The sequence below is a fragment of the Borostomias antarcticus genome, assembly GCF_949987555.1.
Source record: "Borostomias antarcticus genome assembly, chromosome: 14".
NCBI classification, from domain to species: Eukaryota; Metazoa; Chordata; class Actinopteri; order Stomiiformes; family Stomiidae; genus Borostomias; species Borostomias antarcticus.
The window spans coordinates 10,039,916-10,065,855 of record NC_140247.1 but is presented as its reverse complement, the minus strand read 5'-3'; the positions used below and the strand labels follow the sequence as shown (position 1 = coordinate 10,065,855).

Here is a 25,940-nt window from a genome sequence, read left to right as displayed (position 1 = left end):
TGAAATGAGCTAATTTATTCAGGCAAATCACTTGTATCATCCTTTAAACGCATGCGCACAACATCATTGACGAGAAGGAAGAAGAAGGAACGGATTACGTTGGCCTCGTGTGTGGAAAATAGCCTGTGTATGTAGCAAAATTTGTGTTTTAATTCAATTTTCAGCCGAAGTTTGGGCTACCATGTCCTCCTATACATGCATCAGCTGCCGCGTTGCGTTCTCTGACGGCGAGATCCAGCGTGCGCACTACAAAACGGATTGGCACCGCTACAACCTCAAACGCAAAGTAGCTGACATGCCACCTGTGACGTCCGAGAACTTCCAGGAGCGGGTTGTGGCCCAGCGGGCCGCCACCGAGCAGCAGGAGAGTGGCACGGCGGTTGTCGAGGGCTGCGCCGTGTGTAACAAGAAGTTCTCCAGCACCAACGCGTACCAGAACCACCTGCAGTCTCACAGACACCAACAAGCGGAGAAGCAAGCCTTGCTAGAAGCACAGAGGAAAGTGGAAAAGATGAATGAGAAGAATCGGGAAAAGGGACTGGCAGAGGAGGATGGAAAGGTGGATCACAACGCCAGGAATGAAGCACTGCAGCAGGCCCTGAAGGGGCAGCTGAGGTCCACCCCGGCTACAAAGGCCCAGGATTTAGGGCAGGGGGGGGCAGCCGAGAGGCCAAGGCCAGAGAAACCGCCCAGGCTGCAGTGGTTTGAGGAGCAGGCCAAGAAGATGGAGGAGGAAGAGGAGGGGGCTGTAGCAGAGGAAGATGAAGAGTGGGAGGATGTTGATGATGATATGGAGGATGATGATGATGAAGAGGAGGAGGAAGCAGAAGAAATGGAGCAGGAGAGAGGTGGGGACAGCACACGGTCAGCGCCCCCAGCTCCACCCGGGGCCATCCCGCTCACGGACTGTCTCTTCTGTCCACACCACTCGCATTCTCTCATGAAGAACCTGGCGCACATGACGAAAGTCCACAGCTTCTTCATACCTGACCTGGAGTTCCTGATAGACCTCAAGGAACTCATTCGTTACCTGGGTGAGAAGGTGGGCACCGGGAATGTGTGTCTGTGGTGTAACGAGAAGGGGCGGTCCTTCTACTCCACAGAGGCGGTTCAGGGTCACATGGTGGACAAAAGCCACTGCAAGCTCTTCACCGACGGCGACGCGTCGTTGGAGTTCGCGGACTATTACGACTTTAGGAGCAGCTACCCTGACCAGAGGGAGGGAGGTGACGCCGAGGCGGAGGACGAAGGGTTGCCGGACAAGAGCCTGGAGTACGACGACGACACCCTAGAGCTCACGCTCCCCTCGGGGGCGAAGATCGGCCATCGCTCCCTCATGCGCTACTACAAGCAGCGTTTCGGCGCCCCCAGGACGCTGGCGCTAGCCCGGAACCAGAACGCGGTGGGTCGGGTTCTCCGGCAGTACAAGGCCCTGGGTTGGGGCGGAGATGTGGGGAAGAACTCCTTCTATCAGAACCATAAAGATATGCAGTATGTCCAGAGGATGAAGTCCAAATGGATGTTGAAGATGGGGCAGAACCACAACGCTACCAAGCAGCACCACTTCAGACTCCAGGTTATGTTCTAGGCCTGAGACTGGAAACATAGGGGTTGAACTTGTTGGACTGTTTCATACTCCTTTTATGCAACTTCTCAACAAGTGATGCAGTTATAATAAGTATCTGCAGAACAGCACCTTTCACTCTGTAATTATGGCTTCTGTTGATGTTGTCGGAGCTGAGGCAAACAAGATTATTTGATTTATTAGGGATTTATCTTGTGTGTGTCACTCATGCAAAGGTCCCCAAAAAAATTCAGAGAACCCTTGTGCATCCTCCTGCTAGTGAAATAGTAATTTCTTTACTTATTCATGGTAAAAAGTGTGATGTTTCTATTCTTAGCAGATATGTTTCAATTAAATCAGTAGAGGTTTGATAACATCAGATTAAAGACATCCATTAACTATATTAAAGACATCCATTAACTATATTAAAGACATCCATTAACTCTATTGCATACTGTAGATTGCATGCTGATGAAAATAAAGATGTAGACAATGTGTTTTTTTCATGGCTTTATATTCCTGCTGGTGGTAAGAAATACAAGTACATTATCATTGAAACAAGACAAATATAAACACAATCACATGCACACTGTCAATGCACTTATTGACAACAATGTTAATATATGTTATAGATTTTTTTTTTTTATCCAATATTTTTTAAAATCAGTCAACATTAATTTGGGCAAAAATGCAGTTAATACAATTGCCACTAGATGGCAATATAGTGTAATATTTCCCTGAATACCCCTTTCTGACATGAAACCTCTTTTCCTCATTCTACAGAGGGCACTTTTTGTCTGAAAACATGACTCGGCATTACTGACAGAAGAGCAATACAATTATCCCAGTAATTGAGAGTATATAGCCATTGTCCAAGAATAAGGCGACCATTAAAAGTGCCAGGTAGGCAGTTAATAATAAAAACTGAGATTTAGTATCAACAATGAAACATAAGTGGCACATCTTCTCTAAATGAACAATTCAGACACCTTCAGGATGACCTTTCCAGTCAATGATTTATATTAAGGACTTCAGTGTAACAAGGCATGATCCTTCTAAAAGCTTAGAGCACCGCGTTGATTAGGTGAGTATAAACTAGGGCAAAGGTCTCCTTAATCATTGACAGAGATGATGTTTTTGTTGGGCTTCTGTCCTATTTGACCTTTGTACCAGAGTGAGGGGAAGGGGCTGAGACTGCAGCAGTATCTGGCAGAGAACCGATTGACTGAAGAACAGTCATTTGTTTTTGTTTTATGTGTGAGCCACTATCAGTTCTTCTGTGAATTTGACCTGAGAATTTGATTAGCAGTGTGTGCCTCTGTGTGTGTGTCTATGTGTGTAGTAGTGAATTGGAGTGTGTGAATGTATGTGTGTGTGTGTGTGTGCTTGCGTGGCATCAACTGGTTTGCCCAGATTCATTTTTCCTCCGCCAGCTTCCTGAGTCGCTGCACCACATCCTCCCCGCTGACCCACGGCACGGTGACCGCCTTGAACTCCCCCGGCCGGGCCTCGTGCGTCTCCGTGATCAGCCGGTGCATGGGGTAGTCCCGCCGGGCGAACGCCACGTCACGAGGCCCCAGGATCAGCGACGGGCAGAAGTCGTTGGCACCGTCGCCCACATAGAACACCCTCTGGAACGGCTTGCCACGCTCCTGCGCTCGGCGCGTGACGTAGTCCCTCACGATCACCTGCTTGCACATGTTCGCGGGGCAGCGCTGGCACCCGTGCGAGTGGAAGGGGCGCAGCATCAGCCGGCCGTCCTGGTTAAAGGCGGCGGGGTTGGTGAAGATCTTGACGAAGAGCTGGCGCGCTCCCACGCGACGCAGCCAGGACTCGATGAAGAAGGTGTTGGCGTCGGACACGAGCACGATCTCAAAGTCCTGCTGGGGGCGCGTGCGCAGGAACTGGAAGAGGGGTAGCATGCCAGGGGAGGCGGGGATCTTTTCGATGACGGAGCGGATGGCGCTCTCGGTGACCCTGGACTCGGCCAGGTAGGCCAGAACACGCTGCATGTACTCGTTATAGTGGCCCGACCGGTAGGTGTCCTTCAGCCAGCCCGGGAGGTGCTGCCCGGGCGCCGCCTGCACCACCACGTCGTCGCTGCTCTCGTCCACGATGGTCTCGTCAAAGTCGAAGAAGATGAGGAAGCGCTTGTCAGAAGAGGGCAGCGCAGAGTTTCCGGCCATCTTTGCCGCTCGTCTGGATCGGGGTTGGGGTTGGGGTTGTTCCTCCTCGCCTGAGGGAGGGGGCAAACAGCAGTTGAACACACGGTCCCGCATGATTGGTCACACCACCAGGCTTACTGCTGCTGAGTGGCACCAGATCACTCCTCTCCTCTCTCTCTCTCTCTCTCTGTCCAGAACACCTCGTCCTCTGCTTCACTTGAAACACAGTGAGGAAGGGTGGGGCGTTACCAAGGTGGGCTTCTGGGAAATATCAGCAGATGGACAGAGAGGAGGAGAGTAAGGAAAATAGAAGGATAGATTAAGGAGGAAAACAAACAAACAAACAAACGAGACTTCAGTTGATGATTCATATTTTTCCCAGAGGAACTTAGACTGTGAAAGGACATCATGGATGCTATGCTATGCAAGAGACAGAGTAATAAATCATGTAATAACCGTAGGCCTACTTAAACACAAATTGGAATTTGGTCAAACCTGTTAGGCTACTGTGGGAGAACAAGTTATACGAGGGTAATGAAAAACTGTTTGAAGTTCATAATCTTTTACTTGTGTTGATGTATGTAGAGTATGTACGCAACAACTTGACTCAATTGATGCCAAACTCAGAGCACAAAACCCAAAAGACGAAACTGTTAAATTCATATTTCACTACTATCACCGTAAATAAATATTGATATCCTTCATCCAAGATAATTTTGAAGAAATTAGAACAATTCGAGTCCATTGCATGCAGAATAATTTGATACTCAAGTAACCGAGGTGAGAGACTCAAGGGCTTTGTATGAAGCAGAAAGGTAGTGGGACATCATGCTCCTTGAAAATGCTGCACTGACCTTCAGTTATCCGTGGTGCCAGAAGCTGTTTCCTTGCAGAGCATCGGATCTATAAGCATGAGGAAAAAGTACTTCCATCAACCACGGATAAAATTAAAAACCACTTCCCTTTCCTTCATTAACGACCTCACGGTCCTCTACATTATTTATAGCCTACTGCAACTAACAACAAAGGACAACAATAACGCACTGGATTGTAATAAACGGTGTAATAAATTGTAATAAATGGTGCACACTCATCATGAATGACCGAAGTCATGCTGATGCACTTTTAACTCATCCTATAACGTATCCGATTGTACAATTTGTCATTACATCATTTGGTGACAGCATGTTATGTATCCCAGTCGATAAATAAACATGCATTTCGACCTGACAGACTACTCCTTTCCCTCACTATAGTTACACCTCGACTTTCCAAGGTTAGTTTTGCATTTATATCTGCAGCGTTGAGCAAAAAAAAATCACCAGCGGGGATGTATGTCCAGAAATTGCGGTGCAGCACGGGATGTCACGCCAGCCAGGTCCGGACTCGGTGTTGGCTCAGGTGTTCACGGTCAGGTTCAGATCTTATGGGTCCCGTGGAGTTCTCCGCTCCCTGACGGCGCTTGTTTTTCGAGGAGTCGTCGTCTCTCCTCGCCGGCTTTATGGGCTGTCTGTCAAGACCTACCTCCATGGTCCAGACCTCCCTCCATGGTCAAGACCACCGAGGCTGCGCGCGGCGCTGTGACGTAGGCTACCGCGGGCAGTCTCGCGCCGCCCCATCGCGCAAAGATGAGAATCAGCGACCTTCTCGCTCCCCAGAGAGAAAATAAGAATTTGGGGGCTCTAATCTCTAAACTTGGCTCGGGAACATGTGTGATGTGCATGAATATAGCAAAGCCTACACCTACACCTTAACTGGTGAGCTGGCACCACAAGTTAATGAAAAATTATAAGTTGAAAGCAAGTCTCCTGTTTATCTGTAAATGAGACTTTGTGCAGAGACACTTTGACCCCGAAGGCCGGCCGCCCTAGCGCCCATCCCTCCTCTTTATCTGTCAGCAGCACACAGAAGCCCAACCCGCTCCTTCGCGACCACACAGGCTCAGTAACGAGGAACAGTTGGGCGTCCGGCTATTTTTGGGCACAGATGGGATTATGGAGGTAGGCTATTTGCTGCGCTATTACCTCCCCTCTCCCACTTGTGGTGACTGACTGTGTCAACCTGACCACTTACTCGCCAGCCACCGGCGGTGAGTCAGTCACACCTTCTGCCCAACCAGCTTCTAAATCACTGACTCACATCCTGTATATATGAGCCTAGTCCATCAAGCACATAGAATATGATGAGGAATTATTGTATCAGGGTCTACTGTGTCGTGGATTTGCTTTCTCCCATACTGCGTTATGAGTTATAGATAGTAAGGTGTTAATAGGCAGGCAAGCAAGTAGTCAGACACACCAAGCACACATAGACGAGTTCATGGTTGGGGTCATGGACCCCCCCACCCCCCCCCCCTTTAGACAGTCCGCTAATACCTTTCCCCACTTCCCTTTTCCACGCCACAATCACGACAGACATCACAACCCCTCATGATGACCACACAGTTTGCTTCCTCATGGATGGCTTGTTTGTCCTCAATATTACACCAAGAACACGAATTTACGAACACGATCGACCTTGCAGTTAAGGGGTATCAGTATTTTATGTTGAAAGACACCATAAAACTGGACAGGGGCCTCGGGGACTGAGCTCACGTGCTTGGGACACAAGGTTGAGGGGACAGACCGTGAGGTCAAACTCCAAAGATAGTCGGTGGATGACGGGACGGGAGGAAGGGAACCCACTGTTTGATAAGGCTGCTTGCTGTATGACCACTAAAACAGAACCACTGTTCAATTACACCCACTATTACAAAATCTCCCAAAGATCAACAGCCCTCAGCTGAGCCTGCGTTGATGAACCCAACACGCCACTGGATCCAAAGACTAGGGTGGCAGCAGAGAAGAGAAATCAGGAATTCCAGCTCAAGGCGTCCGGGGGCATTTGCACAGGCGAGGGTTGAAAGAACATACCTACTTTGTAATCCAAATACCCCAGAACACTGTGAAATAAACCCATGCAGTTAATACAACCACCTGGGATTACATCTTGGTAGCAGATTGGGTGGTGTGGGAGGATTAGTCATGGTGGCATTGCTTGGCATGGAAATTTGAATAAATCCTACTGAATCCCACATGTTGTTTCCAACAACATGGGGCCAAATCTTGATCACCTTCACTGGTGATTGATTACTTGATCACACACAACAGTACGCCAGTATGTGATAATCATGGCTACTTGTTTTTACTTCTGAAAGTTAGCTGAGTCTGTTAAATGTACATTATCAAAAAGGCCCAACATTTCCACTCCTTTTCCTTAAACTCCAGAAACAAACATACAAAAAAAAAAAACGAGGACAACCCAAGACATTATAAAGCTGCACAATATTGTACCAGATACTCACAATAATAAAATACACAATGCTACATTAAGTGGTTAAAAATACAAGGGGGAAAAAAGTATATTGATTTTTTTTAAACATCTTTAAAGAATATACAATGTTATTTTCCTTAACTAGCAAGATTTTAGTAGAAAGTGCATTCTATACAACAAAAAAGGAGGAGGAGAATCATCCGGTAAATTGAAAGAGAAAACGGTACAAAACAAATATAACTCCATATGAGCAAAACCAACCAATAGAAGAATGTATTTCAGATGAAACTAGGAGGGATGGGGTTAGTGTAAAATCACCAAAGCAAGAGGAACATTTAGCGCTCTTTGGGGTCCATATTAGAGCAAAAGTAAATTATATATCTTTAGAGAAAACAAAACAAATATGAACAAATAAAAAATGTCCTTCTTATGCCATGGTCCCCTCGACACTACCCGCCCCATCGAGATTCTCCTCCTTCTCCTTGCTTCCAAACAGACACTCGCCAAATCAATCACCACCACAGCTTCCATGCAGCCGAAACCTCACTACCCACAATGCACCCAGTCCCTCTCTTCACTGCGCCTCGCTCACGCAGCAGTAAAGTGCAGAGGATACACACAAATCAAAAGGCTTTCTAAAATAACGTGGCTTAATAAAAAGAAAAAAGACTCGTACGGAGACATTCCAAGCACGGTAGTGATCTGGAGGCCGACTTGTTAAGCCGATACAGGGTTGGACCCGCAGCGTTTGTAGCGCGCAACGCTGGAAGGATTTCTGGGCCTACGCTGTGTTGAACCACTCAAGGACCGAATGCCCTCACGGTGCGAGTGGGACGTGCTGAAGATATAGTTACTGCTATTACCATCCATCTCTAGAATCCCCATATATCACACTTACTGGGCCAGATCACTTAAAAGCAGCTTTTGATACGCAAGAGCACCAGAGGGCTTCCTGACAATCTCTCTCTCTCAATCTCTCTCTCTCTCTCACACACACACACACACACACACACACACACACACACACACACACACACACACACACACACACACACACACACACACACACACACACACACACACACACACACACACACACACACACACACACACGGAACAAGGCTCAATGTCATTCCTAGACACTCTATACTGATAAGTCCCACACTGCGCGAGGGAGGGAGCAACAACCCCCTCAACAATCCATCAAGAATACTTACTAGTCTTTTCTTCCATGTCTGTCAGAATACCACACAACAGTACATTCATACAACGCAAAAAAATACTACATTTACAAATGTGATTTCTTTCGACAACTTGCGTAAATGTACGTATATCTATACAAGAAATGTAAGTGTGTTAGAATTACATAGCCATCAGCGTTTCCTATGGCTGTCATGGGAACCATTCACCAGTCCGGAAAGTTCCAGAAGGTGTAACTGAAGAGATTGAACAGAACAGATGCCCGATACAACATGTAGGTAACATTCAACAGGTTTTTGATTCATCTTTGTTTGCCCGAGTTTGTGATAAGTGGATAAAAAGTATGCGTAAAGTGTCCGGTTTTGTAAGTGTCCCGCTCCACACCACACAGTAGAATAAAAGCAGGCTGGATTTAAAAAATAAAAAACACGTTATATTCGGTTTAGAATTGTGGTGAGAAAGTCTGAACTACTGTACTGTTTGTTGTGTTAAATGACCTTTTCCAGAGTAACCCGTATGATCCCGGCAGCAGCAGTGGAAGAGGTGGTGTCCAAGAAAGGTCAAAGTGCATCCGACCCATCACACAGTGGCAGTATTTAACTCTACCCTGACAAGAAAACAATCCCTTGACGAAGCAGTCAAAGTCAAGGTATAGCCAGACTAATAATTATGTGTGTTTGTGTGTGAGTGTGTGTACTTGGGCGCACTCCTTCACCTGATTGTTCATGTACATGTTCATGTACAAAAAAAATCCTGTCCACTTCTTTTCAGAGCCAATGCCATGAAATCAAGCTAACCACACCTGCAACCCACTAAAAAACACTTGAGGAACCTAATATGAAAATAGAATTTAAGAATTATATGTCGGCTAGTACTGATAGAATGGAAAGCACCCATTAAACATCAAATTAGTCTCTGCAGCACAGCACACCATAATTAATCATGACTTCCTCCGAAGGAGAAAAACCTGCCTGCAATGTGTGACCTGTGACCTTTGCCCTCACCTTACTGCTGTAGGGAGGAATGCCTGTTGGGGCAGGAGGAGGCCCAATGTCAGTGAGGACCTTAAAACAATCACGAGGGCCCAGTGTCCTACTTTGAAACTGGGAGCGGACAAGACACACCAAATGACCTCACTAGTACTAACATCTGATCCCTGTTCAGCTGTTGTCCAGTCAAGTGAGAAACATGAGAAGGGGTGAAGATGATGAGATGGATCCTGTTCTGATCCACTAACCTGGATTATACAGTCATTGAGAAATAACAGCAGCAGCCGTCAAAAGACATACTGTACACAAACACGTATGAACGCACGGAGGGAAAAACCCACATTATACATATATCTTACCAGAGGCGGCAGGTTCTCTACAAATACATAATCTTATGCCAGTTGACTACGAATGTGGTTTCATTTCATGAAAAGATACTAGCAAGAGGTTGTAAAACCTGTGTCAGTTTGACTGGGTTCTCTTAAGTGGGTCACACACTCATCTTAAGTGTATACTGAGGGTGTAGCAGTCCATGTCTGTCACACACACGCACGCACGCACACACACACACACACACACACACACACACACACACACACACACACACACACACACACACACACACACACACACACACACACACACACACACACACAGGTTTGTGTTATGCGCTTGGTTTATCCACGTCAGTTCTTGAAGAGGCCCTCTACATCTGCAGTCCAGGTAGAAGGCTGAGGCGTGGGGGGGCAGGGGGGTGAGGTCGGAGGTCAAGATGGGGGCGTGGCACGTGGAGCCAGACGGCGAACGGGCCGCGCTAAGGGTTCAGTGGTGCTGAGGGGCTCCGGGGCCTTTGTCGGGGGGGGCCATGTGACGTAGGTAGCCGCTGTCCTCGTGCCCGCAGTGGTTGAGGGGCTCGCTCTTGAAGAGGGCGGGGGGCGGGGGCAGGTGGGCGACGGGCTGCACCGACAGGTGGTGGTGGGGGGGCAGGGCCCCGGGGTGGTGCTGGGCCCCGTGGTGCTGCTGGGGGTGGTGGTGAGGGGGGGGTGGCGGCGGCGGCGAGTGCAGGTGCAGGTGGGAGAAGACGTGGCCCGCCGGTCCGCGCGGGGGCGGGAGGGCCCCCCCTGCCGGGCCGAGGCCCAGCGGGGCGGAGGGGGCGGGGGCCACGGCGGTTTGGGGGACGAGGCCGGGCCTGGAGGAGGAGGAGGCGTTGGCGGTGAGGTGCAGGGGGAGGGGGAGGCCGGCGGACTGCAGTGACACGGGGCTGGTGACCCGGAAGCACTTCTCCTTGTGGGCCTTCAGCATGTTGGAGAAGCGGAAGCGCTGACCGCATACCTCGCAGGGGTACGGCTTCTCGCCCGTGTGGGTGCGGCGGTGGCGCTTCATGTTGGGCCGGCTGGTGAAACTCTTCCCGCAGATCTCACAGATGAACGGCTTCTCTCCTGCAGGGGATGGAGGGAGGGATGGATGGATGGAGGAAGGGAGGGATGGAGGGAGGGAGGGAGGGAGGGAGGGATGGATGGAGGAAGGGAGGGATGGAGGGAGGGAGGGAGGGAGGGAGGGAGGGAGGAAGGGATGGATGGATGGAGGGAGGGAGGAAGGGAGGGAGGGAAGGGAGGGATGGAGGAAGGGAGGGAGGGATGGAGGAAGGGAGGGAGGGAGGGAGGGAGGGAGGGAGGGAGGGATGGAGGGAGGGAGGAAGGAAGGGAGGGATGGAGGAAGGAAGGGAGGGATGGAGGGAGGGGTGGCGGGAGGGAAGGATGGAGGAAGGGAGGGAGGGATGGAGGAAGGGAGGGAGGGATGGAGGAAGAGATGGAGCAAGGGATGGAGGGATGGAGGAAGGGATGAAGGGATGGATGGATGGAGGGAGGGATGGAGGGAGGGATGGAGGGAGAGATGGAGGTATGGAGGGAGGGATGGAGGGAGAGATGGAGGGATGGAGGGAGAGATGGAGGGATGGAGGTATGGAGGGAGGGATGGAGGGAAGGATGGATGGAGGGAGAGATGGAGGGAGGGAGGGATGGATGGAGGCGGGCACAGGACACAAGAGAGGAGAGATGAGCTGATTCGGTGTCGACACAAAGACGTGTAATTGGCGCGAGACAGATCTTTTAATTCGGTCGCCGTGGCGCAGTATGTGACGCACCACCTGGCGGAGCTCTCTAACGACCGCGCTGACGAAAGCTCTCGAACGCATAAGAGGACGCTGGCGCCTTTGCTCGAAAAACAATCTCCCTCCCGCCGAGCGGCGGTTACCCGGCTATCGAAAGCGCTAATGGCTTCCTCTCTCGTGCGAGGGGGTCTCCGCTGTCGACCCCCCCACTCAGCGCCAGGCGCTGGCGGAGCGCGGCAGAACGAGAGGGGATGTGAAAACGAACAGCGGATCTCTAGCGGAGCGCCGCTCTCGTTAACCCCCTCTCTGGCGGGAGCCAATCAGAGTCCCTGCCGCCTGGCGCCCGTCAACGCGCCCACTCCAGTCAGCGGAGGAGCTCTCTGAACACTCCCGCGCTCCCGTGTTTAGTGCGGAGCTCCTCTAGAACCATCTATTGCGGCGTGGAGCTGAATGTCCGACATCAATCGGTGGCCTTCGGTGAACGCGGTTTTGTTTTTGGAAAAAGCTCCAACTTCAGGAGAGCGAGAAAAAGAGGGCGAGTGCGAGTATGTGTGTGTGGCGGCCGCACGGGTGTGTGTGCGTGTGTGTGCGTGTATTACAGGGCGCCGCTGGGTGTGCCCTCCCAGAAGGCTAAATCGGTCAGTGTGGGCAGGGAGGAGAGAGAGAGAGGGGGTAGAATAATTACACCTTCCGAATAGAACCGCCATGGCCGCCGGGAATCCGCCCACTCTAGGCAGACGGCTCCCCGGCGCTGTTTAGCTTCGGCGAGAGGAGAATGGCGGGGAGGAAAGGCGGAGGGACGTAGCCGAGCATGTGTCTGGGTAGTCGTTAAACCGCACGGCGGGCAGCGCCCCGTGTTTGATGTTTCTCCGCCCTCTTATTTGGGAGCCTGGGCGCGGTCTCTCTCCTCCCGCTGCCAGCGCTGCACCCCCTCATCACGAGACGTCCTACTTATGTTCTCGTGCGCAGAGACTAGCTGACTAGGAGCTAAAACAGACCCGAACTCTTTCCGTGGCTTTGGACTGGGGGGGTATTTCTGACAGAAAGGAACGACAACAAACCCAAATAAACCCTAGTGATGTGATGGGGGAGAGGGGGAGGGGGTAGTAGTCTCACCTGTGTGTGTTTTCATGTGCTCGTCGAAGTACTGCTTCATGTTGAAGTCCTTGCCGCACCACTGGCACATGAACTGCTTGTGTCCGATGTGGATGCTCATGTGAGACCGTAGCTGGTACTTGTACTGGAACCGCTCGTCACAGTTCTACACACGGGGGAACACGGGAGACAAAGTGAGACCGCGTTCCACCGGGACTGACCGGAGAACACATTCCTCACCCCCGCCGCCCGTGGAACACGGCAGCCTAGGTTCTCCTTGCAGAACGCCGGAGGAAACGAGTGCTCTGAAGCCCCGTGTCTCCGCTAGTCTTTCATGAGAGCGTAATCACATGCTAGGGAAGATCATTTAAATCGTCCCGTGCGGCGGCCCCACCCACCCAGACGCATGTTCCCTGTCTAGCGGCCAGCCCACCCTCCGGTTATGTGGTCTGCCACGAGGAGGCCCGGGGTGGGGGGCAACCGGGGGAGAGCCTGGCCTAGTACTGGCCTAGTACTGGTCTAGTACTGGTCTAGAACTGGTCTAGTACTGGCCTAGTAGTACTGGTCTAGTACTGGCCTAGAACTGGTCTAGTAGTACTGGTCTAGTACTGGACTAGTTCTGGTCTAGTACTGGTCTAGTACTGGTATAGTAGTACTGGTCTAGTACTGGCCTAGAACTGGTCTAGTACTGGCCTAGTAGTACTGGTCTAGTACTGGCCTAGTCCTGGTCTAGTCCTGGCCTAGTAGTACTGGTCTAGTACTGGCCTAGTACTGGTCTAGTAGTACTGGTCTAGTACTGGACTAGTTCTGGTCTAGTACTGGCTTAGTCCTGGTCTATCACTGGCCTAGTCCTGGTCTAATACTGGTCTAGTACTGGTATAGTAGTACTGGTCTAGTACTGGCCTAGTCCTGGTCTAGTCCTGGTCTAGTCCTGGCCTAGTCCTGGTCAAGTCCTGGTCTAGTGCTGGCCTAGTAGTACTGGTCTAGTACTGGCCTAGTAGTACTGGTCTAGTACTGGCCTAGTAGTACTGGTCTAGTACTGGTCTAATACTGGTCTAATACTAGTCTAGTACTGGTCTAGTACTGGTCTAGTACTGGCCTAGTAGTACTGGTCTAGTACTGGCCTAGTAGTACTGGTCTAATACTGGTCTAATACTGGTCTAGTACTGGTCTAGTACTGGCCTAGTAGTACTGATCTAGTACTGGCCTAATACTGGTCTAGTACTGGTCTCTTACTGGCCTAATACTGGTCTAGTACTGGCCTAATACTGGTCTAGTACTGGCCTAGTAGTAATGGTCTAGTTCTGGTCTAGTTCTGGTCTAGTTCTGGTCTAGTTCTGGTCTAGTACTGGCCTAATACTGGCCTAATACTGGTCTAGTAGTACTGGTCTAGTACTGGACTAGTTCTGGTCTAGTACTGGCTTAGTCCTGGTCTATCACTGGCCTAGTCCTGGTCTAATACTGGTCTAGTACTGGTATAGTAGTACTGGTCTAGTACTGGCCTAGTCCTGGCCTAGTCCTGGTCTAGTCCTGGCCTAGTCCTGGTCTAGTCCTGGTCTAGTCCTGGTCTAGTGCTGGCCTAGTAGTACTGGTCTAGTACTGGCCTAGTAGTACTGGTCTAGTACTGGCCTAGTAGTACTGGTCTAGTACTGGCCTAGTACTGGCCTAATACTGGCCTAGTTCTGGTCTAATACTGGTCTGTAAACTGCAAACACTGGTGAGGGACACTGATGTTTCACACAAATAAACCTGGAAAAACAGGTGGAAAAAAAGAGGCCAGTTTAAAACAACGTTGTTTCAGTCTGCCTTCATCCCAGTTCCATGGGATCACTGTGTGTTCGCCCTGCTGATGTGTGACGCGGTGGCCTGCGTTTGCTCCCACAATATGTGGGCGACAGTTTAGCCATGTGGACAGGGACGCAAGTGTCCCTGGGTTAAATACAACTGGCTATTTTGGGGCAGTCTCAAACCTCGGAACACAAGCTGTACTTGTCTAGTCTAAATACACAACTCAATACAAAGAAATGAATGTATTCGCAAGAGTACTTGCTCTATTCTGAATGCAAATAAATGTCAACTGTCCTTATTGAACAAACACGTTGATTCGATGATATTTGTGCGAGTGAGGGCACAGCATCTTCTGTGTGTGTGTGTGTGTGTGGTGTGTGTGTGTGTGTGTCTCACCTAACAGCGGAAGGGCTTCTCTCCAGAGTGTTGGAGGGAGGGCTGTGTGTGTATGTGTGTGTGTGGGGTGTGTGTGTGTGTGTGTGTGTGTGTAGGGTGTGTGTGTATGTCTCACCTCACAGCGGAAGGGCTTCTCTACAGAGTGTTGGAGGGAGGGCTGTGTGTGTGTGTGGAGGGAGGGCTGTATGTGTGGTGTGTGTGTGTGTATGTGTGGTGTGTGTGTGTGTGGAGGGAGGACTGTGTGTGTGTGTGTGTCTCACCTCACAGCGGAAGGGCTTCTCTCCAGAGTGTTGGAGGGAGGGCTGTGTGTGTGTGTGTGTGTGGAGGGAGGGCTGTGTGTGTGGTGTGTGGAGGGAGGGCTGTGTGTGTGTGGTGTGTGTGTGTGTGGTGTGTGTGTGTGTGTCTCACCTCACAGCGGAAGGGCTTCTCTCCAGAGTGTTGGAGGGAGGGCTGTGTGTGTGGTGTGTGTGTGTGTGTGTGTGTGTGGGGGGGGTGGGTGTGTGTGTGTGGAGGGAGGGCTATGTGTGTGGTGTGTGTGTGTGGGGGGGGGGTGGGTGTGTGTGTGTGGAGGGAGGGCTGTGTGTGTGTGGTGTGTGTGTGTGTGTGTCTCACCTCACAGCGGAAGGGCTTCTCTCCAGAGTGTTGGAGGGAGGGCTGTGTGTGTGGTGTGTGTGTGTGTGTGTGTGTGTGTGTGTGTGGGGGGGGGGGGGGGGGTGTGTGTGTGGAGGGAGGGCTGTGTGTGTGGTGCGTGTGTGTGTGTGTGTGGGGGGGGTGTGTGTGGAGGGAGGGCTGTGTGTGTGGTGTGTGTGTGTGCGTGTGTGTGTCTCACCTCACAGCGGAAGGGCTTCTCTCCAGAGTGTTGTAGAGAGTGCACCTTCAGGGACATACTGCGCTTAAAAGACTTGCCACACGTCTCACAGGTGAACGGCATGTCCTTAGTATGGGCTAGAGAGAGAGACATAGAGAGAGAATGAGAGAACGGCATGTCCTTAGTATGGGCTAGAGAGAGAGACAGAGAGAGAGAATGAGAGAACGGCATGTCCTTAGTATGGGCTAGAGAGAGAGACAGAGAGAGAATGAGAGAACGGCATGTCCTTAGTATGGGCTAGAGAGAGAGACAGAGAGAGAATGAGAAAAAGAGAGAGAGAGAATGAGAGAGAGAGAGAGAGAGAGAGAGAGAGAGAGGAGGGTGGGGGTGAGAGAGAGGGACATAGAGAGAGAATGAGAGAGAGAGAGAGAGAGAGAGAGGAGGGCGGGGGGGAGAGAGAGAGAGAGAGAGAAAGGAGGGTGGGGGGGAGAGAGAGAGAGGAGGGCAGGAGAGAGAGAGAGAGAGAGAGAGAGAGACAGAGAAAGAAACAGAGATACATACAGAGAGATAGAGACAGAGAGAGATACAGATAGAGTTAGACAGAGAAAGACAGAGAGAGAGATAAGAGACAGAGAGATACAGAGAGAGAGAGAGAGAGAAAGAAAGAGAGAGAAAGAGAGATACATACAGAGAGAGAGAGAGAGAGAGAGAGAAAGGGACAGAGAGAGGAGGGGGGGGGGGGTATGAATGGTAGGAAACAAAGTCAGCCGAAAGTTGGCGACTAAAATAGCATTGATAGATATTCTGGAAGAACAGTAGCTCAGTATGCGCCAGACAGGAAGAGGGATGATGTTCGGAGGCCTGTGCGCTCCTGTCAGAACTAACAGGTAGAGCAGGAAGTGTCAAACCGGGCTCCACCTACCGACCATGTGCTTGCGGACATGGGCCATGGTGTAAAACTTCTTCTCGCAGATCTCGCAGGCAAACTTCTTCTCTGCGTAGCCGTGCACGATCTTAATGTGCTCGTGCAGCGACCAAAGCTTCTTGAAGGACTTGCTGCAGGAGACGCACTGGTGGAACAAACGAATGCACACACACACACACACTAAGAAACAAACGAGTAAACATATTTATAATGTTGACTAAGGATGTAGCGATGATGTAAGGATAATGATAAATCGGGATAAAATTCAATTTAGTTAATTGTGATTAATTTTCATTAAAACCGTGTTTGATTACTGTCCAGCATCAGAGTTAGAAACGGTCACTAAGGACCCTTTCACACCTACGTTGTTTAGTCCGAACTTTCAGACTTTCCAGTTTGATCCGAACCAAATTGACAGGGGTGAATAGGGCTGGGTATCGAGTCGAATTTCAAGAATCGATTAGATTCCGATTCACAAGGTTCAGAATCGATTATCACGATTCAATTCGATTAGATTCAATGTCGATTCGGTTAGTGTTACTAAAACCTGTTTTTTTTTTTTTAGCTGTAGTTCTCGGTCTTTGGTCCGACCTCAAGAGGTGGTCTTGGCTCGAACCAAGGTTCGCTGCTGCCTAATGTGAAATCAAAGGTTCGCACTTTCGGATCAAACAGACGCATGTGCATCCACAAACCAATCAGGGTCAAGTATAGGGAGACGCACCCCCATGCAAGCGATGACGACATAATGTAGGTCTGCCACCAAAAATCCTTTGGTCCGCTGGTGTGAAAGCGTAAGTTATGGAACTAATCAATAAAAAATAACAAATGTGAAAGCGCTAAACGGGATTCTGGTTCGGACCTTGGTCTAGACCTTTAGGTGTGAAAGCGCCCTAAGACGCATTATTTTAATGCAAATAAAGTGCATAATGTTGTTAATTTTACTGTTTTATTTGTGGTTTTCAACATAAAATTTGGTTAAATTATTTGTGTGTATCAGTAGATTTTGAACATTTTCAGCACATTTTAACAATACCGCGATAATACTGATAACCGTGAAAATATCGGTCACTATAATTGTGATATTAAATTTTCATACCGTTACATCTCTAATGTTGACCCACTGATGGTGACAGCATAAAGCTAACGTCTGTTACTTCGAGTCAAAAATCCACAGTTCCTCAGAGGGCTGACAAATACGGTGGTTGAGATGTAATACTCTAGACCATGGGTTCCCAAACTCCATCAATGTGGGCCTCCCCTCTGAAAACAGTGACACACCCGCGCCCCCCCAACCCCCCCAAATTTGTCCATTTTGCAAGGCAGCGTCAGCTAGCCCATAACGTTACACAGCTAAGTTAGCTCGGTGGCACCTGTTGCTAGTTAACGTTATGACATTTTCCCACAATACATTCATGCCTGCGGGGGGAGGCTCTCTCTGCACTATCCACACATTTAGTATACATCTCTCCCATTATTTATTTAAATCTTCTGACCTTTTAAATCACGTTTCATTCATAAAAACCATAGACATTTCAAAAAAAACAAAAACATGTTTTTCCTTCTGTTTTTTTCTAACCATCCCTCCGCGCCTCCCCTGAATTTCTTTGGGGCCCCCCAGGGGAGGTCCGCCTCACAGTTTGGGAATGCCTGCTCTAGACTCTGGACTGGGCCTGGAGCAGCAGGTGCAGATGGTGCTCCCACAGACCCCTGTGCTCTGGTGCTCTGGCTCCCTCTGCTGGAGAGAACATCCCTCACAGTCCCAGGCCTTCCTCGATGTCAATCTCCGGACGTACTTCCATTAAGCCTAATGAACCTGCTCTCTGCAGTCACAATTGAGCAGACCTGGGTCCAAATACTAAATCATTTCAACCACTTATCTGTGCTTGATTGCTTGTCTGATACAATGGAACCAATGAATGGGTTGTTCCATGAAAATGCAAACTGCACCCACGTGACACTACAGGCAGACCAAAGCAAACGCTTCAGGCCTTCAAATAGTATTTGTACCAAGTTCAAATTAGTTTAAATACGAGCATTGTGTCCTCATTTCAGATGCACGGTTGTTCATGTCCATGGTATGGTACAAAACTCAATTGCTAGGATGTTAATAGTTAATCGACTATCGATTAATTGCCGATCAGAATTTACTCGAGTAAGATTTGGTTACTCGATTAATTGCTTGTTAATGGAACAGAACTTTTTTTGGGGGAACGGACGTTTTCAACGGGAGTTGCATGAAATGTAATGAAATGGACGTTCTTATCAATTAATCGACTATCGTTTGTTAAGGTTAACAATTAATTAAATTCCTTGAAATGCGCAACCCTATATAATGGTGCGTTCGTTTATTACTGGGAGGTGGCAAATTGCGACTTGCTACTAGGAATGATTAAATAAAACGCCGCATGAACTCGCTGTTCCTCGTCGCAAATTCGGATATGTTTCTCAGCCCCCAGTTGCTGGCTGACGTCAATATCATATCATCATCATATCATTCGCTATAGCTCGAATGCACACAGGTCGGAGGAAGGTATTTTGCTACTTGCGACTTGCCAGCTCCGACCACAAATGAACGCACCATAATCCCCCTTCTCTCTCTCGTCTCTCACCTGGATGTTCTTCTCACAGTCAGTCTGCTGATGCAAGGCCAGCTCGCTCTCCAGGACAAACTTCTTGCCGCACTTGTCACAGATCTGCATGCGTCTGTGCGTGACGTTCATGTGCTTCTCCAGGTACCAGCGCGTGTTGAAGACGCGCGGGCACTTCTCGCACGCCAGCGACTCCCTCTCCTCGCCGTCCCCCTTGCCGCCTGCCGCGGGGCCGGCGGCGGGGGAGGGGCCGGTCTTGGCCGACCGGCGCTTCCTTTTGGGGGGCTCCACGCGCTTCCGGCGCCCCCTGGTCGTCATGCCGGCGGCGGTGGCGGCGTTGGCGGCGGTCCGCAGGCTCTTCCGGCGCGGCTGGCTGGTGGCCGTGGCGCCGGCGGCCCCGCGTCGCGCCCTCTTGGCTCTCGTCCTTCGGCTCTCCATCTCCTCTTCTTCGTCTTCCTCCTCCTCCTCCTCTTCCTCCTCTTCGTCGGGACTTTCATCCTCCTCTTCGTCCTCCTCTTCGTCGTCGTCGTCCTCCTCCTCCTCCTCGTCCTCGCTGCCGTGCCTCTCGGTGGCGTCTACCGGAGGGGCCGCCTTGTTGTCCCCCTTGGACACGTGAAGCGTCTGATTGTTCAGGTTGACCTCCACGATGATCTGCTCCCGCTTGTAGGCCTCCTCCTCCTCGCCGTCCTCGCCCTCCTCTTCCTCGTCCTCCTCAGAGACGTCCGTGTCCTCGGAGGTGCCCCCGTTGCCCGGCCGGGCCGCTGGCACGCCCCCCTCCGGCCCCGCCCCCTCTCTGTAGTACTGCTGCTGGGAGGCGGCGTGCTGCGGGGTCAGCTGACCGAGCGCCTGCTCCCCCGTGGCGGCGGCCTTGGCGGCCATCTTGTTGTCCACCAGCACGGAGTACGGTTTGCCGCCACCCTCCCGCTTGTACAGCTTGCCCGCCAGGTCCAAATCCGGCGGGGAGGACGAGTGGAAGTACGCCTGGGACACCTGTGTCCTCCGTCCGTCCTCTTGGGACATCCTGCCTGGGCTGGGGACGGACACGTCTTCCTTGACGCTCTGGCAGGATTTCATGTAGGGGGGTGGGGGAGGGTGTACTAGTTCACGCACCACGGGGGGGGAGGCAACTTTTCAATCTGGCTTCGCCCGCTAAATATGTCACGGAGGGGCAGGGTGACCCTAACCGACCCCCACCCCTCCCGCCACTCAGAAGGGAAGGAGGGGGAGAGAGGGGGGAGGGTTCACCCTGACTCAAAGAGGGCGTCCATGTTCTCCACGATAGAGACGTAAACCAGCGCGAGGAGAACTCTGTTGCAGCTTTGTTCCATAGGCTTCTATCAAACTGGACTGTCAGAGCTTTCGTCTGGCCGGGAGGCTAACCTACTGACGCTCTGCTCGGTTTCACTTCTCTGCTCGGGGGAAAGCGCTCGCTGCTATCGGCTTTCTGCTTCGGTCTTCAAGCTCAACACGTGGTCAGGGGCGGCTTCGCGCTGGTCTCGAAGCTCCGGTCAGACCTTCTACGCCTCGTTTCGTCAGCCATCCCTGTTAAAGGGTTAAAAGATAAGAGATGGGGAAAAAAAAAGGGAGGGTGTTAAATTCACAGAAAGCGCTGCCGTTTCTTGGGTGTTTCTGAAGTGAAACTACGACTTGGGAAGGCGGCGTTAACCCAAACGCTACGATACGCTTCACCACAAGCGTTTCGGTGCACAGCGTGAGCATCAAAGACACATCCTTCAGAGATGTCTGAATTCAGAGCAGACTCGCACCGCCTCACAATCTAGGAGTCCCTTTCACATCTGACAATCTCCATATAAGTTTAATTTCACAATCAATCCTCGCCTGATTACTTGATATTATGGCTTTTCTTGATATCCAGTACACAACCGCTTATCAATACATCACCACAACAGCATCAAATCTCAAGCCCATGGCTTTAATACGATATATTAACAATTACTACTAATCAAACATCTGATATAGCCGATATAAAAATAATGATTTCCCAGCATCAGAATAAGCATACATACTAACCTGGTGGTGTCACCAACTATATGACCCCACTGTTATTTTGAGATTAGAATAGGCCTCAATATCTGTGTGGCTGACTGTCCTAGAAAGCTTCACACCTATTACAAACGTTATTACAAACGTTCACACCTATTACAAACGTTACCCACATCTTCAAATGAACAGCTACAGTATGGTGGAAGTTACAGGGCATACAAGTTCCACCACAGAACTGGGACACACTGCAAACGCAACCACCGGAAATTGTATTCTACACACTGTACATGTGTGTGTGTGTGTGTGTGTGTGTGCTAAGGTGTAATGTGCACAATGTTATCTATCGCTGCATCTTCCAATGCATGCGTGCAAGCGATTTAAGGGCGACGTGATTGCATATGGACAATGATTTCATGTCATTTGTGTGAATTGGCTTTTCAATGAATTGTCCATCTGCGACTTTCCATAGTCCGCGTCTACTCCATGCACGGCCACCGCGTGTGTCCTGCTTTCCTCGGAGGGGTCGGCTGCGACCGACTGCAGGTCCTCGAAACGTACACGCTGCAAAACGCATGCTCGTCTATGCGTGCGCGTCGCTATATGACGGGTGTGGGCTTGACACCCCGACGACCTCAAACCTCGGGCGCAGTCGCAGCGTCGGCGCCGGGTTCTCAACTTGCGACGGTTCGGAGAGGCAGAGAGACGTTTCCTCTGGCGCAAACAATAAACATCCTCTCGACTCGCGGATGATCTCAGTCACATACCTTCGCCCTGAGCCTTCTTGAACTGCTAAAAACTCTCTCTCCCATTTTGTTTATTTCTGCACTCTCCTCTCCTCTGATATCGCTAGCAGACCTGCTGAACTGGAGGAGGGCAGCTGAATCCACATAAATATGAACGGGTCTTTATGCACGGCTAGACTATAGCTGTGTTGGGAATCGCTCCCTATTCACTATATAGTGCACTATATAGGGCGTCAGCAATTTTGTTTGCAGTGTCCGAATTCTCCACGGAATTTTCGTTCCCTATATAGTCCACTATCTATTACCCACAATTCACCTTGATTTGCAGGGAACAGTGCATGTACCCTACGTTTTCTCCGTTCCCTAGGTAGTTCACTACATGGTGAACCCTATATAGGGAATAGGGAGTGAGGGAACGAGGGAGTGAGGGAACGAGGGAGCGATTCCGAACACAGCTTATGAGTCAAATAAGTGAACTTTGACAGCGTGTGTTAAGACACCGGCGCTCAGAGACATCGCATCACTTCCTGTACACGCTCACCGCGATCCTTTCTAAGAAACGGACACTGAGAGGGAGTATTAAAACCTGTTGAGGAGTGGAGGCAGGGTCAGATCAACTCAACTCACCTACATTTTAAAATCTCGTACAGGTCAGTCCATGTAGATGAGATAGAGTCTCTGTGTGAGACAGCAACGCCTCAGACACTTCTAACAGCTGGTCATGAAGCACGCCACATCTATGGGGAATGTAGTGTCGAGACAAAATGTGACGAACCCTTTGGAGTGTGTATAGATAAGAGTTATGCATCGACTATATATCTCGCTCACATGCGCTCTCTCTCTCTCTCACACACACGCAGGGGTGAAAATTAACTTTTTGGCTCACGGTGCCTGTCACCTACCAAAGGGACTGTAGATGAAAAAATATACCGGCCAAGTATATATTTTTGTCAGATAGCCTTCCCAAATCTAGTCGCCAATTGGAAATTTTACCTGCATTTGGCCGGTGGCAGGTGTTAATTTTCAGCCCTGCACACACACACACGCGCGCGCACACACACACAGCAGCTGAGGTTTTTTCCCTGTTTAGTAAAATCTTGCACCCGCCTATCGCGATGAGTCACCTCAGACTTTCACTCACACTGAAAGAGCCGAATCCTTTGATGTGGGAAGTAGGAAGAGAACAGCCTCCATTATATCAGTGGCAATTACGCGATTACCTTGTCAGATTTCGGGGTCAAACTCAGTGTAACGTTGATCGTTTCTGACCGCGTTTTTCAATTTGGGCAGCTGTTAAAGATGAACTTTATTCCCTAGAAGAAAAAAAAGAGAAAAAAAAAAAGGTCATTTAGTTAGCTCACTCAGATACATTTATTTTAAGCTGGAAGGCCTTCAAGTACTAGTGATAAGAAACACACTGGTGATACAGCCAAATCAAGTCAAAGTCTTCTCCTCTACAATACATTTCAGACCTTCTCTATTCTGGCCTCACTGGGCTTATGACTGGTCAAACCTAATCAATTTGGGGTATGACTTCAAAAAGAGGCCTTGAGCATATGGTACTAAGCTATGAGTTAGCTTGACAGAGGAGGAAAGAAGTACTAACATGGACAGAGAGAAAGAAGGACAATACTGCCAACCTCGTCCTTTCCCTTGTGTTATCCTGAAGCATTCAAATCCTCTCTCCATTTCCGTCTGAACTTTAATGAGCTTTTTCTTTCACAGCTTTGAGGGAAACGCATGAGGGTTCACATTCCTCACGGCAAACTCATAAGACCTTACACAGCTCGCTGTGTGGCACACAGCAGGGGAGCAGTATGGCCCTGTAGGCATGTGGACCTAAAGCCTGTGTTACAACTACAAGCGTATAGACAGCAGTGTAATCAGCAGGCTACAGAAGCTGCTCAACGTGCTTTAGACCGAAACCTCTCTAGACCTCTGCTCTTTCCTCTACCCAAATGATAAATTTTCTCTCGCACACTTTCCTTAACTGAAAGTTGGATGCAGTGACGCGCAAATAATTCAATGGTAATGATACACCTGATGTTATAGTTTCTTGATTTTGTGAAGGAAACGTGAGCCAAACCTTTTCTTGGGAAACCAAAAAATTAAATTGAAACGGGTATTCTCACATTGAGTCATCAGACATGTCCAGATACTTACTTCTACTACTACTAATCTTACAAGAAACAAAACAAAGGGCTTTACAACGCATCGATGTATTGAGATGAACCCCCCAGCGTTTCCTGCAATATCTGGTTGATATGACTTTTTGCCAACTAGCGTGTAAGTTACTAACAAGATAGCAGATATCAACTCTGTAAATAACGTTGGTAGGACATACAGTGCGGAATCGTGGTCAAATAAAGCTGACTTTAGATTTCGCAAGATTGAAGAGTTGGCAAGGCTGCTGATGGGCCTAAACCACCGCTGACACATTACCCTGCATTCCTCTGCCCCTTCCCACTGCATAGCCGGCTATCAGGCTCAGCAACCTCGCTCTGCGTGCAATCATTTTTGGCCTAAAAATAAAATGTTAGCTAACCAAGCGGGATAGCAACCGTGGGCTATGGTAGCCGCTAGCTATAAGTTATGAAATGCATTCTTATTTCCAAAGCAAGTAAGATATCCAACATTACCCAAAGACAAAATAACTTCAAATGCGATACTGTAAATGCGATTACATGGTTTGTCACTTGGCCGGTACATTCAACATGAAACATAAAAGTAAAGAAAGGGTTAAACAAAAAGGAAACATTGGTTGGTCATGACAGGCCGAGCGTCTGGCTGCCTAACTTCTAGCTGGCTAGTAAGTTAGCTAAGCTACGCGTACATATGAGCTTGCAGCTACCTAGATTGTTCCCTTAGCTAACGTTAACTGGACACGATTATGTCAACAAAGCAGAAGAAAACAGAGCTATTGCATTAGCTAGTAAGCTAGCTACCTACCCAAAAAACTACAATGGCAATAACATTACACTAAGCGATTGCATGCATGCTCCTGCAAATTTCACGCAGCTACTTGGCTATCGTTAGCTAGCTAGCTACACCACAGCACGGGCTGGCAAGTCCTAATACCAAACGACTTTCACTTTTTAACCCAAAACCGCCCAGATTTCAGCACGCAATAGCTAGCCAATTGTTTGACCTAACGTTGTTAGCTATGTCACACAGATTGAACAATTACGTTTTACTGCACCAACCGTGCACTGTTGGTATCAACTGTACATAATTCCAATCTCTGTAGATGGTTTAGCTATCTATCCACTTTATAGGAATGTAAAAAAACCTATTCTCGAACAAAAACCTGCCTGTGCTAATCAGCTAGCTAACGTTAGCAAGCTAGCACAGCTCAGTGACGGCGACCAGCTTGATCATACTGTCAGACGTCATCGAATTAGTGGAAACATCTTTTTATTAAACCCTGTTGTTTTCTTTTGCCTAGTTAGTGACTGTCACTTTTGTAAATATGTGTTTTAAAAGAAAATAACTTGTAGCAAGGTCTTGCCCTGGTTACTTACCTTCGGCGAGAGCGCCCTCTTCTTATCCGTGCAATCAGAGTTGCAGGGATTCAGGACTCCTGCAGACGCACAAAAAACAGCTTGTGTTACTACTCCCCACATTGCATGCACGATTCTGTCGTTTCGGTTATATAAGTGTTTGCAAATATTGTATCCATGTAACGACCAATGTTTTGCATTCTTGCATGATCCGTACCGCTGGTTCCATCGCTACGTGGCCCGGCCAAGGTCTCGCGCGCACTGCTGTCCCGCTCATCCCGGGCAGAAGGCAGGCCGCCGTGTCCCAGTCTGTCTGGGTGGTGTGCATGCGCGCGGCGTGCGTGTCCCAGTCTGTCTGGGTGGGTGTGCATGCGCGCGTCTCCCCTCCAAAGCAGACAGGGCACACAAAGCGCGCGCTCGTGGCCAGCCCAATATTAGCGATGATCATAAAACCACATCTGACGCTATATAAATGTCTTAAGGGTCAAGGGACGTTTTCGTTTAATACATTGAATAAATCGCGCATACCTGTAGCTTACACAATTTGGTTAATCATCAAAATCACAATTGTGCCCCAATCCAATTCTGTCTATCGAACTGGCCCGGCTTGGCAAGGTAGTCGGTAGAGCATCCATGATACTCAGGGTCGTAGGTTCGAGCTCTACGTTGGTTGTTTTAGAGTTCCAAATATCCTTGAATCCCATCCCATTACATTGCTGTTGCCTCGTATCTCCTCACCTCCATCTCAGAAAC

General features: G+C 49.5%; 3 protein-coding genes across 6 annotated transcripts; 1 reads left to right on the top strand and 2 right to left on the bottom strand.

Annotated features, from left to right (window-relative positions):
- Nucleotides 1-82: 82 nt before the first annotated feature.
- On the top strand, nt 83-2,059 carry znf622 (zinc finger protein 622). Its single transcript, XM_084448327.1, has one exon. It carries the CDS (start codon nt 182-184, stop codon nt 1,586-1,588), a length of 1,407 nt encoding a protein of 468 aa, XP_084304453.1. The 5' UTR covers nt 83-181; the 3' UTR covers nt 1,589-2,059.
- A 10-nt stretch (nt 2,060-2,069) lies between these two features.
- On the bottom strand, nt 2,070-5,368 carry phospho1 (phosphoethanolamine/phosphocholine phosphatase 1). Of its 3 annotated transcripts, none has more exons than XM_084448324.1 (3): nt 5,052-5,368; nt 4,584-4,632; nt 2,070-3,990 (listed from the first exon to the last, which is right to left on the bottom strand). In XM_084448324.1, the coding sequence occupies exon 3, from the start codon at nt 3,841-3,843 to the stop codon at nt 2,980-2,982; it is 864 nt and encodes a 287-aa protein (XP_084304450.1). In that variant the 5' UTR covers nt 3,844-3,990; nt 4,584-4,632; nt 5,052-5,368; the 3' UTR covers nt 2,070-2,979. The 3 variants fall into 3 exon arrangements, with proteins under 3 accessions (XP_084304450.1, XP_084304452.1, XP_084304451.1); XM_084448326.1 differs by having other exon boundaries at nt 2,070-3,800; XM_084448325.1 differs by lacking the exon at nt 4,584-4,632.
- Nucleotides 5,369-6,906: 1,538 nt separating this feature from the next.
- On the bottom strand, nt 6,907-25,501 carry znf652 (zinc finger protein 652). 2 transcript variants are annotated; one of them, XM_084448840.1, is made up of 8 exons: nt 25,405-25,501; nt 25,209-25,267; nt 22,908-23,000; nt 18,962-20,482; nt 16,350-16,497; nt 15,449-15,564; nt 12,457-12,601; nt 6,907-10,669 (listed from the first exon to the last, which is right to left on the bottom strand). In XM_084448840.1, the coding sequence occupies exons 4-8, from the start codon at nt 20,012-20,014 to the stop codon at nt 10,053-10,055; spliced, it is 2,079 nt and encodes a 692-aa protein (XP_084304966.1). In that variant the 5' UTR covers nt 20,015-20,482; nt 22,908-23,000; nt 25,209-25,267; nt 25,405-25,501; the 3' UTR covers nt 6,907-10,052. The 2 variants fall into 2 exon arrangements, with proteins under 2 accessions (XP_084304966.1, XP_084304967.1); XM_084448841.1 differs by lacking the exon at nt 22,908-23,000.
- Between the last annotated feature and the right edge of the window lie 439 nt (nt 25,502-25,940).